We start from the raw sequence: 17,467 nt of genomic DNA on the forward strand, positions 1-17,467 counted from the left end.
CAAAGGCAGTATTCTAGCACCCAGGAGCTAAGGCAGCAGGAAGCCAGTCTAGTGGGAGCTGGAGCCGCAGAGAACTCATGGCTGCTTTTGGAAACATCACCAGAGGCATGAAGAAATGAGGGAGAAATACCCTGACTTGTCTCCTGTGTTCACCCTCCAGTCCATATCAGTGCCTCCCATTGGCCAAACCTATGTATAAGCCAGAGGACAGGGAGTCTGAGCAGTAAAGGTTCCTGTAAACAGAGTAAGTCGCAGGAGAGCAAAGAAAGGATCTGAGAGCACTCAGGAAAGTGGCGGATACATATGAAGATGGCATTGCAACTTCATGGGGCAAGGGTGAATGATTCTTTGGGTGATCTTGGAACAATTGGCTCTCCATTTCAGAAAAAGTTAGGACTTTACTTCACAACATACACATAAACTCCTGATGAGTTCATAATCCAAAAGTGAAAAATAAAAGCTGAAAGTTCACTCTCATGCCAACATGGAACTCAGGCAAGTCCCCTCACCAGTGAGCATGCATTGCCAACTCCAGACCTTAGCACATGCAGTGCCCTCTGCCCAGACCGCCCTGTGCAGTCCCTCCCCCAGCTACTGCCATCATCCTTCAGGACCCAGGACCTGCTTCAAGCATCACTACCCCAGGAAGTCTTCCTTGTTGGTTCCAGTTGGGTTGGGTACCCCTATCCCATGTATCAAGACAGGAGTGAGCTCTTTGAAGGCTGATATGGTTTGGCTGTGTCCTCGCCCAAATCTCTTCTCGAACTGTAGCTCCCACAATTCCCAAGAGTTGTGGAAGGGACCTGGTGAGAGATAATTGAATCAGGGGGCAGCTTCCCCCATACTGTTCTTGTGGTAGTGAATAAGTCTCATGAGATCTGATGGTTTTATAAGGGTTTCTCCTTTCACTTGGCTTTCGTTCTCTCTTGTCTACCACCATGTGAGACGTACCTTTCACCTTCCGCCATGATTGTGAGGCCTCTCCAGCCACGTGGAACTGTGAATGTATCAAACCTCTTTCTTTTGTAAATTGCCCAGTCTCGGATATGTCTTTATCAGCAGCGTGAAAACGGAATAATACAGGGCAAAGATAACATCTCATTTGTCTTTACCCTTGTGCATGGCACAGTACCAGGCACAAGAGTTGGCCCTCAAATGCATACCAAATGCACTGATATTTCATTTTGTTCTCCATCTAACCAGTGTTAGTTGAGCACCTGCTATGTGCTTAGTGCTTTTCTTAGCACAGTGGAGGACACAAAAACATGTGATGTGACAGTCTCTGTTCCTCCAGAGTTAACTATATGGCTGGGAAGACAAGATACATACACAAGGATGTCTTAGCTGGGGGGTTCTGAGGAGGACTTGGATTTTCCTGATGAGTGCACTTGCTGCCTTAAATAGAAGCCAAGACAGATGGGACGAGGCAGCAGATGGGCAGCACTTGAGGCAGCGAGCAGAGAGGCAGGAGTCCTGGACTGTGTCCCAGGATCAGGCAGGTACCTGCTGTGTGACCTGGTCACCTCCCTCCCCATAGCGAGCCCCCATCCCCCCATATGCAAAATGAGGAGGTTGGATTACTATAGCAATGGTTCTCAGCCCTGGCCACACATTGGATTTAGAGATAGATTATAATGTAATTAGTCTGGGGAAGGGCCTGGGCATTGATACTTTTCAAAACCTCTCCTTGTGATATTTTTATCAGCTTTATTAAGATACACATCAATTGTACAACTTAATTTTTTTTAGTATTTTCACCAAGTTGTGCAACCATCACTGCAATATAATTTTAGAACATTTTCATCACCCCTAGAAGAAACTTCACTCCCATTAGCAGTCACTCCCCCTTCCCTCTGCCCACCATCCTCCCTATTCCTAGGTAGCCGGTAATCCATTTTCTATCTCTATGTATTTGCCTATTCTAGATGTTTTATATAAATGGAATCCTATAATACTTGGCCTTTTTGTGTCTGACTTCTTTCATGTAGCATATCATGTTTTCAAAGTTTATCCATGTCATGGCCTGCTCAATATTTCACTTCCTTTTGTGGCTGAATAATATTCTTTTGTATGGATAGACCATGTTCTGTCTATCCATTCATCAGTTGATGGATATTTGGGGTGTTTCTACCTGTTGGCTCTTATGAATAATGCTGCTATGAACATTCACATGTCAGTTTTTGCATGGACCTGTTTTCATTTCTCTTGGGCTTATACTACGAGTAGGCTCACTCAGTCATATGGTAACTAATGTTCAACTTTTTGAGGAACTGCCAAGCTGTTTTTCAAACTGGCTGCACTATTTTGCATTCTCTCCAGCAGTGTATAGGAGTTTTCCCCTGGTTATTTTATTTTATTTTATTTTGTTTTATTTTATTTTTGAGACAGAGGCTCCTTCTGTCACCAAGGCTGGAGTGCAGTGGCACAATCTTGGCTCACTGCAACCTCTACCTCCTGGGTTCAAGTGATTCTCATGCTTCAGCCTCCAGAATAGCTGGGATTACAAGTGCCCACCACCACGCCTGACTAATTTTTGTGTTTTAAGTAGAGATGGGGCTTCGCCATGTTGGCCAAGCTGGTCTCAAACTCCTGACCTCAAGTGATCCACCCGCCTCGGCCTCCCAAAGTGCTGGGATTACAGGTGTGACCCACTGTGCCTGACCTCCCCCTAGTGACTTTAATATTTATCCAGGGTTTAAAACCACAGAACTGGATGATATCCGAGGGGCCCCATTTCTAAAATTCTGTGATTTCTTTTTTTTTGAGACGGAGTCTCACTCTGTCGCCCAGGCTGGAGTGCTGTGGCCGGATCTCAGCTCACTGCAAGCTCCACCTCCTGGGTTTACGCCATTCTCCTGCCTCAGTCTCCCGAGTAGCTGGGACTACAGGCGCCGCCACCTCGCCCGGCTAGTTTTTTGTATTTTTTAGTAGAGACGTGGTTTCACCGTGTTAGCCAGGATGGTCTCGATCTCCTGACCTCGTGATCCGCCCGTCTCGGCCCCCCAAAGTGCTGGGATTACAGGCGTGAGCCACCGCGCCCCCCCCAAAATTCTGTGATTTCTTATCCAGGATTAGATCCCCAGGGCTCCCCCGGAAAGCCCATGTCACTCAGACCGGGGCAGGGCTGTAGAGTCTGTGATTGGCTTGTTGGAGCACTTGGCCACTCAGCCTTGTTTCTGAGAGAAAGCCATGCCCAGCACTGGTCACAGTTCTGATGGTGGATTCCAGAGGATACCATTATGCCATATGCAACAATTTTTTTTTTTGAGACAGGGTCCCACTCTGTTGCCTAAGCTGGAGTACAGTGGCCCAATCTTGGATCACACTGCAGCCTGGACCTCCCAGGCTCAAGCAATTCTCCACCTCAGCCTCCTGCGTAGGTAGGACCACAGGTGTGTGCCACCATGCTGGGTTTTTGTTGTTGTAGAAATGGGATCACCCTATGTTGCCCAGTCTCGAACTCCTGGGCCCAAGCAATCCTCCTGCCTTGGCCTCCCAAAGTGCTAGAAGTACAGGTGTGAGCCATCAAGCCCGGCCCAGCATGCAACAATATTGACTGAACACCGCATGTTTGGTAGTCCGGCAGTCCAGGATCAGGGAGAGGAGAGCCTCTGCTTGGGGGTACATATGGGATTAGGCAGGGCTGGAAGAGCCCCTGTAACCTCACTTGTTCTGCAAGCAATAAAGTCTCTTATGACTAGGCCGCAGTAGGAACACTAGCTTTTCTGGAGTTGGAGGCCAAATGGGAAGTGGGTCTTCCCCTGAGAAAAGGGAAGAGAAGAGGCACCAGCAGCTTCCTTGCAGGAAAACTGAAAATTAACCATTAAAGCGCCTAGCACAGTGCTAGGCACATAGCAGCCCCTTCTTCCACAATAGATTTCAACTGCCAGCTCATGAAAGCAGAGACTGAAGCCTACATCTTTCCTCTGTCACCCACCCTGAAAACCAGGATGTGGGACCTCCTTTCCAGAATGCCCGGAGTCTCATGAACCTCAGTCTCTGGGGATGGCGAGTGTGCAGCTGGCCTCATCTCCTGGGCCTTAGCCAAGGTCCCTGAGTACTGCTGGACCTTCTAGGGTGGGCTTGATCTCTGAGGTCCCTATGAAGAGGGAAGATGCACAACCTAGTGAATGTCACTTACATTGTAGTCTGTGAGTGGCATCTCCAGGAGTTCCGCAGGGCACAATCCATGAAGCCATGAGCAACCCCTCAAAACTTCTCCATGTTAAAATCTTCAGGATGATCCCCCAGGCGTGTGAGCTGAGAAAGCACCCAGGTCATTCTACTGCTTGCTTGAGAACTTTTGCTCTTTGAAAGACCTTTGACCTGAGCAGATTCAGGCAGCTTCAGGCAGCTTCTCTGACCCTCATCTATTTCTCTTTTCATTTGTTTCTTTCTCTGCCTCTCTCCAAAGTAGCTATAAGATGAAGGTCACACATGCATATTTTATTTGACATGTTATGAAATGCACTTTCTCACCCCCTGCATATATATCTTTTTACTGTTTAACTCTTCACTCTGGGTTTCCTTCAAATAAAAAAGTTTTAAATACCACTCACTTTTAACTTGGAAAGACAAATGCATGATACCACTGTGCTCCTCCAAGTCCATAGCAGACATCAATAATCAATCACAGCACTCTTTCCCCCTGAGCTGGGCACAACCTCAGACTCCTTCTGAATCTTGCACTCCAAGCAGGGAGTGAGAATCAATTGGAGCTGGCATGACAGATGATATCTATTTGCCATCCCTCAGGAACTCTTACTCAAAGCTTTCCAACTCCACCTCCAGCCCTGAATGTATGCCAGATCTCTGCTACAAGACATCTTTCCCTTTGGGTGTTCATTCTCACACTCTGTTACCCATGTGATGCTCGATCATAATTTTCTCTGTTCAAAGCAGCTCTCATTCTCCACCTCATTTTTTTCTATTAATGACGTGCCATTTGCCTGGTCCTCTAAGCTAAAAAAAATTTGGAGTTTTCTGACCCTTCCATGTCTCCATGTTCTCCCTTTCTCAAATCCAGCTAGTATGCCTATCTTTTCCTTTTGATGTTTCTCTGATTTGCCCCTCCCATCTAGACAATGATATTGTCAGACCTTTAATAGGCTGGTGGCAGCAAGGAAGAAGGGCAGGGTGGAAGATGAGCCCCTCAGTTGGGAAGCCCTCTCCAGTCCTTCCAAGCAAAGGGGAATTTTCTCTGCTCTGAGCTCCCAGTCTCTGCAGCTCCTTAGGACAGATATTATTTTCAACATATTTGCAAGACAGGAAAAATAATATTAACAGACTTTGGGGTCCACAGACCTGTTGTCAATCGCAGCTGCACAACTTCATTAATCCATCCTTTCTTTCATTCTTCCTTCCTCCCCCTCCCTCCCCTCCCTTCTTCCTTCCACCAAATATTTATGGAACATCTACTATATAACAGGTAAAGGTCTCCATGTTTTAAAAAGGGAATCTTTTCTGTAAAATAGCTAGCACAGTACCTGAGACATACAGCAAGTACTGGATAAACAGTTGGGAGAAAGGATGATTCTCAGATCCAGAAATGTGCCCAGAAATCACTTAACCCAGCTCACGTTACAGTTGAAGGATTGGAGGCTCAGAGTGACTGCCCAAGCTTCTCTTGCAAAATAGGGGTATAACTAAGACTTGAGCCCAGGTTTTTCCACTCCAACTCAGGGCACTTTTTGCTGCCTCCATGGGGCATGAAGAGGGTGGATACTCTGATTGTGTTTCAGGCTGGAGAGGCGAGGAGGGATCATGATTCCCAGAAGCCAAAATCATGCCTTCTTCCACATTCTTACACACACATGCAAGCGCACACACACGTGCACACACACACGTGCACACACATGCATGCGTGCACACACACAACCGTCCTTGAGCAAAGTCTCCAGGAGGCAGCCAAGATGAGTCAGATATGTAGCTCATGGGACAATGTAGGGGACAAATAGTGCCATTTCTTCTGGACTATCTTATGCATCTGCAACAGAGTCCTCAATGACACCTCCTCCCAATGTCCCCAAGTGACAGGTCTGCAAGCCCTGCTTATACAGCTTCAAAATATCCCAGAAGGCAGTTCACCTCACTCCATCCACCAGGTTAGTCTAGATCCCGCCCAGCGGCAGTCTCCTAACAGAGAGATACTGGAGTCTCTCCCCCACCAGCCTCTTCCACATAGCGCTCAAAACAAACTCTCCGAAATGTAACTCCCTTGTTTAAGCCCTTTCCTTGATAACCAGGCACTCTAAGCCCTTCATAACTAGCCCCAGCCTGTCTTAGTCTCCCCTCCTGTTACTTCCCTCCTCAATTCTCTTATCCAGACATCCTGCTCTTTCAACCACCCTTCCTTTGCTCATACTATTCCTTAGGCCTGGAATAGCTGTTTCTACCTTTTCTACCTAAAAGAAATTCTACACACAAAAAAACAATGACAAAATAACACACCACCTCTGATTTTGAGCATGTGGGTTATTAATTGGAAAAATCCAGCTACTTCAAGCAATAAATAGATAAAGGCATTTACTGGACCTTATAATTGAAAAGTTCAGTGGTAATGCCAGCTTCAGGTGTGGCTGGAGCCAGGAACTAAATTCTATACCATTAAGTTTCTTCTCTCTCTGACTATTTCTAACCTCTGCTCATCTTGTCTTTCTTTGTGCATCGGCCTCAGTCTCACTGGGCCTACTACTCTGTGTCCAAAAAAGACACTCACGAAGAGCACCAACTTACATCATCCTTACAGCCAGAGCCAGCTTACCCATTACACACAGTAGGCACACAATACTTAGGCTCACAATACTTTCAGGGACTCACAAAAAGGTTTTAAATATTTTTTAAAATAAGAAAAAATGGATTTTCAGTTAAAGAAAATGTTCTTTGGGAGGCCGAGACGGGCGGATCACGAGGTCAGGAGATCGAGACCATTCTGGCTAACACGGTGAAACCCCATCTCTACTAAAAATACAAAAACTAGCCGGGCGAGGTGGCGGGCGCCTGTAGTCCCAGCTACTCGGGAGGCTGAGGCAGGAGAATGGCGTAAACCTGGGAGACGGAGCTTGCAGTGAGCTGAGATCCGGCCACTGCACTCCAGTCCGGGCGACAGAGCGAGACTCCGCCTCAAAAAAAAAAAAAAAGAAAGAAAATGTTTTAATATGTGTTATTAACATATTTACTTTTATACAATTGTGAAATTTAATTTTTAGTTAATTTTTATAGAAAACGGACAAAGGCGACCGGGCACGGTGGCTCCTGCCTGTAATCCCAGCACTTTGAGAAGCCGAAGCGGGTGGATCATGAGCTCAGGAGATCAAGACCATCCTGGCTAACATGGTGAAACCCCATCTCTACTAAAAATACAAAAAATTAGCCGGGCGTGGCCTGTAGTCCCAGCTACTCGGGAGGCTGAGGCAGGAGAATGGCATGAATCCATGAGGCGGAGTTTGCAGTGAGCGGCGATCGCACCACTACACTCCAGCCGGGGCGACAGAGACTCCATCTCAAAAAAAAAAAAGAAAGAAAGAAAGAAAGAAAATGAACAAAGGCGGCCGGGCGCGGTGGCTCAAGCCTGTGATCCCAGCACTTTGGGAGGCCGAGACGGGCGGATCACGAGGTCAGGAAATCGAGACCATCCTGGCTAACCTGGTGAAACCCCGTCTCTACTAAAAAAAAAACAAAAAAAAAAAAAAAAAAAAACTAGCCGGGCGAGGTGGCGGGCCCCTGTAGTCCCAGCTACTCGGGAGGCTGAGGCAGGAGAATGGTGTGAACCTGGCAGGCAGAGCTTGCAGTGAGCTGAGATCCGGCCACTGCACTCCAGCCTGGGCGACAGAGCGAGACTCCGTCTGAAGAAAATGGACAAAGGCAAAAGGGCTTGTGGCACACAAAAGTCACAATAAGGCCCTGTTTGCCTGTCACAAAGAAAGAGAGAACCTTTCTTTCAGTTTTCGTGTGTTAAATCTTAGGGAAAACTCTGATTGTCCCTAATTGGGGACATTCCAGAACACGCGCCTGAGAAGGATGCAGGACTCTGATTGGCCAGGCTCAAGTCTCAGGCCCGCCCCTGAGGAGGAAATGTCAATCCCATACAAACACAAGGAATGGGGCTTCCTATAAGAAAGAAGATTCTGTTTCAGGAATTGTCCAGCAAAACTGAACTGTCTTCCTCCGAATGCTTTTTCCCTTACAAACACCTTCCCCCAGGAGAACTGATTGCTTCCACTTCTGCATTTTCTTAGCAGTTTGTTCTAGTATGATTGTAAGTGACTGAATCACAGAGCTTCCTACTCTGGAGTGTGAGTTCCTTGAAGGCAGAGTGAAAGAGTGGGCAGTAGACATCTGAACCATGGGAATGATGCAGAAAAAGGGGTTTGCCCTGCCGGGGAGTAGGAGGAAGGGATCTTTATCTGGGTCTTGAAGGCTGGAAGTCTTCCTGGAAGAAGGGGTATTTTCACCGGGTTGACAGATGAGGAAGGACTCCAGGAGGCACCAAGAAGTGAGACGCGTCAGGATGGGAAGGAGTTAGGGTGTGAAGTAGAAGGATGTATCAGGAGATGAGGCTGAAAAGAGAATGGGACAAGATTGTGGGGAGGTGGGGGCTGTCAGCGCCACATAAAGATTGTGGCTTTTATCCTTCAAGCCAGGGCTCTTCACCTGGGTCCATGGAGAGGCTCTAGAGGACCTGATATTGGATGTAGAATGTTGCTTGTTGGTGTAGGGAAGGTTCGTGGTATTCACCAGATTTCCAAAGGGGTTTCTGTCTTTTTTTTTTTTTTTTTTTTTGAGACGGAGTCTCGCTCTGTCTCCCGGGCTGGAGTGCAGTGGCCGGATCTCAGCTCACTGCAAGCTCCGCCTCCCGGGTTTACGCCATTCTACTGCCTCAGCCTCCCGAGTAGCTGGGACTACAGGCGCCCGCCACCTCGCCCGGCTAGTTTTTTGTATTTTTTAGTAGAGACGGGGTTTCACCGGGGTAGCCAGGATGGTCTCGACCTCCTGACCTCGTGATCCGCCCGTCTCGGCCTCCCAAAGTGCTGGGATTACAGGCTTGAGCCACCGTGCCCGGCCGGTTTCTGTCTTAAAGTGGTTAAGAATTATTAGTATTAGGCTGGGTGCCGTGACACACGCCTGTAGTCCCAGCACTTTGGGAGGCTGAGGCGGGCAGATCGCTTGAGGTCAGGAGTTCGAAACCAACCTGGCCGACATGCTGAAACCCTGTCTCTACTAAAAATACAAAAATTAGCCAGGTGTGGTGGTGTACACCTGTAATCCCAGCTACTCAGGAGGCTGAGGCATGAGAATTGCTTGAACCTGGGAGGTGGAGGTTGCAGTGAGCTGAGATAGCACCACTATTCCAGCCTGGGCAACAGACTGAGATACTGCCTTAAAAAAATAAAAAAAGGAATTATTAGTATTAGAGATATATTCAAGCTTCTTGAGGAAGGAGACCATGGTCTGGAATGTAATTAGAATAGCACTCTGGCAATTACTCTGTGGAGGATGGACTAAAGGAACAAGCAGAGACGGGGAGAGCCAGCAGGAATGTTACAAGAGTCTGGGTGGAAGATGACATGGCCTTCAAATGGGGCAATCTTAGTTTAAAAAAAAAAAAGGAGGTGATCCATTGGAATTAAAAGATGTCGTAAGCTGGGCACAGTGGCTCACACCTATAATCCCAGCAGTTTGGGAAGCCCATGAGGGTGGACCACTTGAGCCTAGGAGTTTGAGGCCAGCCTGGGCAACATAGCGAAATCCTGTCTCTACAAAAAATTTTAAAAATTAGCCAGGCATGGTGTCGTATCCCTGTGGTCCCAGCTGCCTGGGAGGCTGAGGTGGAAGAATCACTTGAGCCTGGGAGCTTGAGGCCACAGTGAGCTGTGTTTGCACCATTGCACTCCAGCTGGGCAACACAGAAAGACCCTGTCTCAAGAAAAAGATGTAGCAGTGATGTTAACTGGAGCTTTCTGCATGTTGTGGGTGACAGAGAGGAAGAGAAAGTGACCCCAAGACTTCTACTTTGCATTATGATCTTGTCATAGGATTATTTACTAATGATTTTTATTATTGTTTTTACCTCTTCCTTTCATTTAGAGAATGCTTTTAAAAAAAAGAAATAAATGTTATTTCATTTAATTTCAAATACTTCTTTAAGGTACAAGATTTAAAGTCTCTGATATATACAAACTTCTACTTTGTTCTTTTCTTTAAGTATAATATTACCGTTGTACATACTTTATAATAACTATGGATCTATTTATTGAATTTATTTCTTTCAGTGTTTAATGCCTAGAAAACATATTTGAAAGTACACAGAGGACTTGCAAGTCATTCTGCTTTTCTAAATCCTGACTGTGTCACCCTCCACAGCTACCCGCTCCCTTCCCCAGTGCTCAGCAGCTCAGACCGATTACCTTTCGGCATTGAGGAGAATGGGGGCACGCCGTTCCTCACCGCACCTTCAGGAAGGCATCACCACCAGCACCAGCACCAGCATCAGCACCAGCACCACTCAAACTACAGCCTCTCACTGACCCTGGAGAACAAAGAGGGGCCTCTGAGGTCCCCAAACTCCAGCAGCAAGTCCCTTACAAGTGAGTAGGCATGGAGGGGGCAAGGCAGGAGAAGGGGGAGCAATGCTGCCGGCCATGAGACTTCCCTAGATTCTTAAGACAGACCCTTGTGGTGCAGCACACAATGGTGGTCATGTTATGCTGGGCTACCAGGTTTGGGCCAGAGTAGACAAGAGCCTTATGCATCTGAGTAGAAGCACTTTAGGGATTATGGCTTCCCAGTAAACTCCAATTTCATCACAGGGTCACAGTTCTCCACATCCTTTCTCTTTTTTTTCTTTTCTGAGATGGAGTCTGGCTCTGTCACCCAGGCTGGAGTGCAGTGGCACAATCTCAGCTCACTGCAAGCTCCCCTTCCCAGGTTCAAGCAATTCTCCTGCCTCAGCCTCCTGAGTAGCTGAGGTTATAGGCATGTGCCACCACGCCTGGCTAATTTTTGTACTTTTAGTAGAGATGGGGTTTCACTATGTTGGCCAGGCTGGTCTCAAACTCCTGACCTCAGGTGATCCACCCGCCTCCCAAAGTACTAGGATTACAAGTGTGAGCCACCACACCTGGTCAAGAAGTGAAGGCTTTTGAAAAGTGATTAAGTTGGCCGGGCGTGGTGGCTCAAGCCTGTAATCCCAGCACTTTGGGAGGCCGAGACGGGCAGATCACGAGGTCAGGAGATCGAGACCATCCTGGCTAACATGGTGAAACCCCGTCTCTACTAAAAACTACAAAAAAAAAAACTAGCCGGGCGAGGTGGCGGCGCCTGTAGTCCCAGCTACCCGGGAGGCTGAGACAGGAGAATGGCGTGAACCCGGGAGGCGGAGCTTGCAGTGAGCTGAGATCCGGCCACTGCACTCCAGCCCGGGCGACAGAGCGAGACTCCGTCTCAAAAAAAAAAAAAAAAAAAAAAGAAAAGTGATTAAGTCATGAGAGTTCCACTCTTATGCATACATTAGTGCCTTACAGAAGAGCTGGAGGAAAAAAATCCCAAAGTGCTGGGATTACAGGCATGAGCCACAGCACCCGGCCTCCACCTCCTTTCTTAGCAATTGTCTGCCTCTGCAGTACCCAGCACTGGCTTGAGCAATGGAAAAGAGAAAGAGGGGAGGGAAGTGGTGACTGGACTTTCTACTTTCTTCATTATAGAAAAACTCATTCTATCCCATTTTTGACATTTCAATTTGGACAGCAAAGTGGTATCAGATAGATCCAATCTGTCCACTGTTATGGGTCTCAGAAAGAGAAGTTACAAAAATAGAGAGTGAGCAATCAGAAATTTTATTATTTTGTTTTATGACAGGGTCTTGCCATGTTGCCCAGGATGGTCTTGAACTCTTGGGCTTAAGCAACACTCCTGCTTCAGCCTCTGAAAGTTCTGGGATTATAGGCATGAGCCACCTTACCCAGCCCAGAAATATTGTTAGCAATATGATAGAATGAGTTTATATCTTTTAAATCTAATAAAAATATGGGCTTTGATTCTGCATGTCAGTTATTTTATTTTTCTAGAAACTCACTTTTAATGTATGTTCCGAATAATTCATCCCTCAGTCTTGAGGGAAAGAACTTGTTGTTTATCAAATGTGGTTTGAAAAGTACTGAAGGCTGGATGCAGTGGCATGTGCCTATAATCTCAGCTACTTCGGAGGCTGAGGCAGGAGAATCGCTTGAAACTGGGAGGTGGAGGTTGTAATTACGCCTGTAATCCCACCACTTTGGGAGGCCGAGATGGGCAGATCACCTGAGGCGAGGAGTTCTAGACTAACCTGGCCAACATGGTGAAACCCTGTCTCTACTGAAAATATGAAAATTAGCTGGGCATGGTGGTGCGCACCTGTAATCCCGTCTACTTGGGAGGCTGAGGAACGAGAATCACTTGAACCCGGGAGGTGGAGCTTGCAGTGAGCCGAGATGGTGCCACTGCACTCCAGCCTGGGTGACAGAGACAGACTCCAAAAAAAAAAAGAAGAAAGAAGGAAGGAAGGAAGGAAGGAAGGAAGGAAGGAAGGAAGGAAAGAGGGGAGGGAGGGAGGGAAGGAAGAAGGAAGGAAGGAAGGAAGGAAGGAAGGAAGGAAGGAAGGAAGGAAGGGGGAAAGGAAGAAGGAAGGAAGGAAGGAAGGAAGGAAGGAAGGGGGGAAGGAAGGAAGGGGGAAGGGAAGGGAAGGGAAGTACTGAAGTGGAGGCTTCGATTTTATCTCTCACCCTTGAACTGAGTCCCCTCTTTGATCTTCAATTTTCTCATCCATGAAACGGGGTGGAGGGTATTGAGATGATGACCAAGGAATCTTCCAGCTCTGATTTTGCATGAGTCTGTGAGCTGGTGAGACAGGATGAGCCATCCAACCTTCACCTTGGGGCCACAGGGAACAACCCTGTGTCAGCTGAGCTGGTAATGGAAACTCGACACCCACTTGGTATTGAAGAATCAGAACTCTGTCCCTCATCACTATCCACACTGCCCATGCCCTAGTCCCTGCTTCACCTTTGTATATCTAGATAACCATAACAGCCTCCTAACGGGCACCTGATCCAGGACAGTCTCCAAATAGTAGCTGCCAAAGTCATAGTTCTCACCCCATAACTCTGACCACATGCCATAAGACCTTTCATTAGCTCTTCACCGTCTGGGATAAAGTCCTTGCTTCTGAGCAGGGTCGTACACAGATCTGCATATCCTGACCCCTGCCAAGGTCTTCATTCTTCCCTCCACTCCTCACCTTACTTTAGCTACATGGAACTACTCTCTTCTCACAAAATACTCTGCTGGGTCTCACCTCTGTCCTTTGCACCTGCTGTTCCCTTTGCCTGGAATACTTTTCCCCACCTTGGTGAACTCCTACATATCCCTTAGCAGCCCATTCAAATGTTTGCTTGTCAGTGAAATGTTCTTTAACACCCGTCCTCAATTCCTGGCTTTGGAGTACCTTCCATCTTGCTCTTATAGCAATTAAATAAACCTTTTCTCGGTCTTCTTTGGAATATCTCCACGTGTCTGTCATCCCCATTAGATTAAAATTGTGTCGGCCGGGCGCGGTGGCTCAAGCCTGTAATCCCAGCACTTTGGGAGGCCGAGACGGGCGGATCACGAGGTCAGGAGATCGAGACCATCCTGGCTAATACGGTGAAACCCCGTCTCTACTAAAAAATACAAAAAACTAGCCGGGCGACGAGGCGGGCGCCTGTAGTCCCAGCTACTCGGGAGGCTGAGACAGGAGAATGGCGTGAACCCGGGAGGCGGAGCTTGCAGTGAGCTGAGAGGCGGCCACTGCACTCCAGCCTGGGTGGCAGAGCAAGACTCCGTCTCAAAAAAAAAATAAAATAAAATAAAATAAAATTGTGTCTTGTTCACCTCTTTCTTTCAGCTCCCAGATCCCAGTTGCTAATGATACCTGGCACAAGTTTTAATATGTAATGAATATTTAATATTTAATGCATATTTAATGTGTTAATGAGTAAATTCAAGCTAGAAGGAGAAGTAGTGGCAAATAAATCCAAAGTAGCACAAAAATAAAAATCAATGGATTTGATTTTAGGAACATAACATGGCTTTTAAGGGCACATTATATGCCTGTTAGCCTGGACACCAGTCTTTCCAGTTTGCATGGTGCTTTCCCATTTTTAAAGCATTTATACATAAATGACTTCATTTGATATTCACAGCAACCCTGCAAGGTAAGTAATTTTATTTTCATTTTTAAATGGCTCAGAGGGTCAGAGAGGCAAAACAACTTACCCAGGGGCGTCCAGCTCATGTGTGGGGCAGTTAGACCTTGAAACGTTGACCTCAGATATTCTCATACTCCGTCAGCTGATGAGTACTCAAGGCTTGAGAGCTGCTGGAGGAGGAGGAGGCCAGCAGAAAGGGTGCTGGGAATCGGGCGCTGGCAAGTGTCCCTTTTCCCCTATATCTATCCATCCTTTCAACCTTTCCTTCTTTATTTCTCCTGGCTGCTTTGTAGAACTGAGTCCAGGAACACCTGCCTTGTTCAGTGAAGCCGCTGCCCATCTAAAGAAGCTGGAACTGGAAACTGTGAAGGCTGCTGGACCCTGGCCTCCTCTGCACATCAACATAAACAAGGTGCCAAGGGCTGGGGCTCGGCACTGACCATGGACTTGGTGCTAACATCAAACCTCTGATTACTACCCTAGCCTGCCTGTTAAACCAAGTGCCTTTGCCTTGGAGGGATCTCTATTCCATCTTTCCTGACACTTCTGTTCAGTCTGTCCTTTAGGAGCAAATATTTACTTACCTTCCTTTTGGGTGAATTATAGCATTAGACATCGTTCCCAGTGTTTTGCCCAACAGGCTAGATCTGTTTGTTAGTTGTCTCTCCCTCCTACTAGACCGAAAGCTCCAGAGGGAGCATCCACACTTACCGCTTTCCATTTCTAGCCCTCTGTCTCCCTCTGACAATGCCTGGCACATTGTAGATGTTCAGTAACTGTTTGCAGGAGGAAGGAAGGGAGGGACTAAGATAGGGAGAGAGGAGGAGACAGGGCAGAAGCCAGGCCCCCTTTTGGCTAGACCTATTCGTACATCCAAATGGGCAGCCTTATAAAAGCCAAATTTTATCTTAGAATGATACATAGCACTGCTGGATTCAGTCGGTCATTTAGTTCAGCCTTCTCAATGTCTCAGACCCAGAGGAAGGGAAATGGCTTTCTCAGGGTTACACAGCCCTTGACAACCTTCTCAATGTCTCAGACCAGAAGAATAGAAATGACTTTCTCAAGGTCACATGGCCCTTCACAGGGTTGCAAGGCCTTTGACTCTCCATCCAGTGTCCTTTGCACTCCAACATGCTTCCTCGTTTTCTTTGCCAGCGTTTCTCAACTTTGGCACTAGCAACATTTTGACCTGATGACTCTTTTTTGCAGTGGCAGTCCTATGCATTGTAAAATGTTTTGCAGCCACCACACACTAAATGCCACTAGGGACCCCCATCCAGTTGTGACAACCAAAAATGTCTCCAGACATTGCTAGGTGTTCTCAGAAGGGCAAAATCTCCCTAGTTGAGAACCACTGTTGTACATACATTTTAATTTTTTAAATCCCCAAAGGAAGAATCTTTTTCATTCATGGCTCCTTTCTTCCACTTTAATGCTTAGCTTTATCCCTTTATGAGAGGGAATAGGAAGAATTTGGAAGAACTGCCCTGTGCAGCATGGGAAGGTTATACCTCCTGCCCTTCCTGTCCCTGACCTTTCCCATAATCCCTCAGCAGGGCGGCCTGTGGTTCCTTTGATTACTAATGAACCCCAACCTCAGGTTTAACTTTCAAAGCCCTGCTCATTCACTTTTTTTCTATACCACCCTCTGTGATGGCCAGCTAGAGAGAATTCCTCCTGCAGGATGGCTCTGATAGCCGTTCAGTCAACAAATCTTTATTGAGCAGGCTTACCCTAGCTACTAGGGATTCAACCCAATGCACCGTGTGCCCCCGATTGGTCTTTTTTCTCTTAGTTGCCTGGTTTTCAACATTTCTTCTGCAGTATACACAATAAATGGTTTTAATGGGGGCTTATCCAGAGTTTGGCAAAATCCAAAAATATTTTGCAAGGAAACACAGCATATAGTGTAGCACAGAACTCACAAGCTCTATAGTGATTTGCAGTTGCCATGACTACTGGTGGGGCATTGACAATAGTGGTTTGCTCTGGGTGAAGGCCTAGCTGAGACACCTGTGGGTTATCCCTGGAGGTCAAGTTACAACTCCCTTCCTATCTACTCCACTCAAAGAAATTGGCCTGCATGGTGGCTCATGCCTGTAATTCCAGCACTTTAGGAGGCTAAAGCGGATGGATCTCTTGAGGTCAGGAGTTCAAGACCAGCCTGGGCAACATGGCAAGACCCCATCTCTACTATAAGTACAAAAACTGCAAGATGTGGTGGCAGGCACCTGTAATCCCAGCTACTAGGGAGGCCGAGGCAGAAGAATCGCTTGAACCTACGAGGCAGAGGTTGCAGTGAGCTGAGATCCTGCCACTACACTGCAGCCTGGGTGACAGAGCGAGACTCCCTCTCAAAAAAAAGAAAAAAAAGAAAAAAGAAAAAAGAAAGAAAAAAGAAATGCATTAGTAATCAAGTAAGCTAGAGTGACGTGATTGTACAGATAATTTTGGCTTTGTCCTGACATACACACACACAAAATATATTACTTCACACTTTGAGGGTTTTTTTTTTGAGATGGAGTCTCACTCTGTCTCCCAGGTTGGAGTGTAGTGGCATGATCTCGGCTCACTGCAACCTCTGCCTCCCAGGTTCAAGCAATTCTCCTGCCTCAGCCTCCCAAGTAGCTGGGATTACAGGTACGCGCCACCACACCTGGCTAATTTTTATATTTTTATTGGAGACAGGATTTCACCATGTTGGCCAGGCTAGTCTTGAACTCCTGGCCTCAAGTGATCCACCCGCCTCGGCCTCCCAAGGTGCTGGGATTACAGGTGTGAGCCACCGTGCCTGGCCACACTTTTTTGTTGTTGTTGTTGTTATCATTCATGAAACATTCCTTGCAACAGACCTCACTTCTCACTTCTGATCATGGCACCAAAATTGGGAGTCACTGGCTTGGATGACTTTTAAGGTTTTTTTCCAGCCTCAAGGATCAAGAATCCTCTGATTCTTCTAAGGTTTGGATAACTTCCTGTTCTTGATTGAATGGTGAGATGTCATTTTCACTGTCCAATTCCAAAGTCTGTGCCCAAAATTAACACAAGAATTTAATTATCATCAGATTTTAGATGTGTAAACAATTTGTATAAACAATTTAAATATACATCTGGTCATTTCTTTATCCCCAAACAGTATCCCCAAACAAATGGACTATTTCCAACTATAATAATATCAAAGCCTAATTGTCATTCATGTCTATGTTTTGAAATCTGTAATCTCATATTGAACAATTCAAATT

At 46.7% G+C, this 17,467-nt stretch overlaps 1 protein-coding gene across 3 annotated transcripts in view; it reads left to right on the forward strand.

Annotated features, from left to right (window-relative positions):
* The window catches only part of EPB41L4B (erythrocyte membrane protein band 4.1 like 4B), a 152,707-nt gene that overhangs the window by 97,094 nt on the left and 38,146 nt on the right, over window positions 1-17,467 (forward strand). For all 3 annotated transcript variants that reach the window (XM_033237865.1, XM_033237866.1, XM_033237867.1), the window contains exons 16-17: window positions 10,363-10,586; window positions 14,516-14,634. In XM_033237865.1, coding sequence (XP_033093756.1) covers window positions 10,363-10,586; window positions 14,516-14,634 — 343 coding nt within the window. The remainder of the gene's footprint in view (window positions 1-10,362; window positions 10,587-14,515; window positions 14,635-17,467) is intronic.

The sequence above is a fragment of the Trachypithecus francoisi genome, unplaced genomic scaffold, assembly GCF_009764315.1.
Source record: "Trachypithecus francoisi isolate TF-2019V2 unplaced genomic scaffold, Tfra_2.0 Lachesis_group16, whole genome shotgun sequence".
NCBI lineage: Eukaryota > Metazoa > Chordata > Mammalia > Primates > Cercopithecidae > Trachypithecus > Trachypithecus francoisi.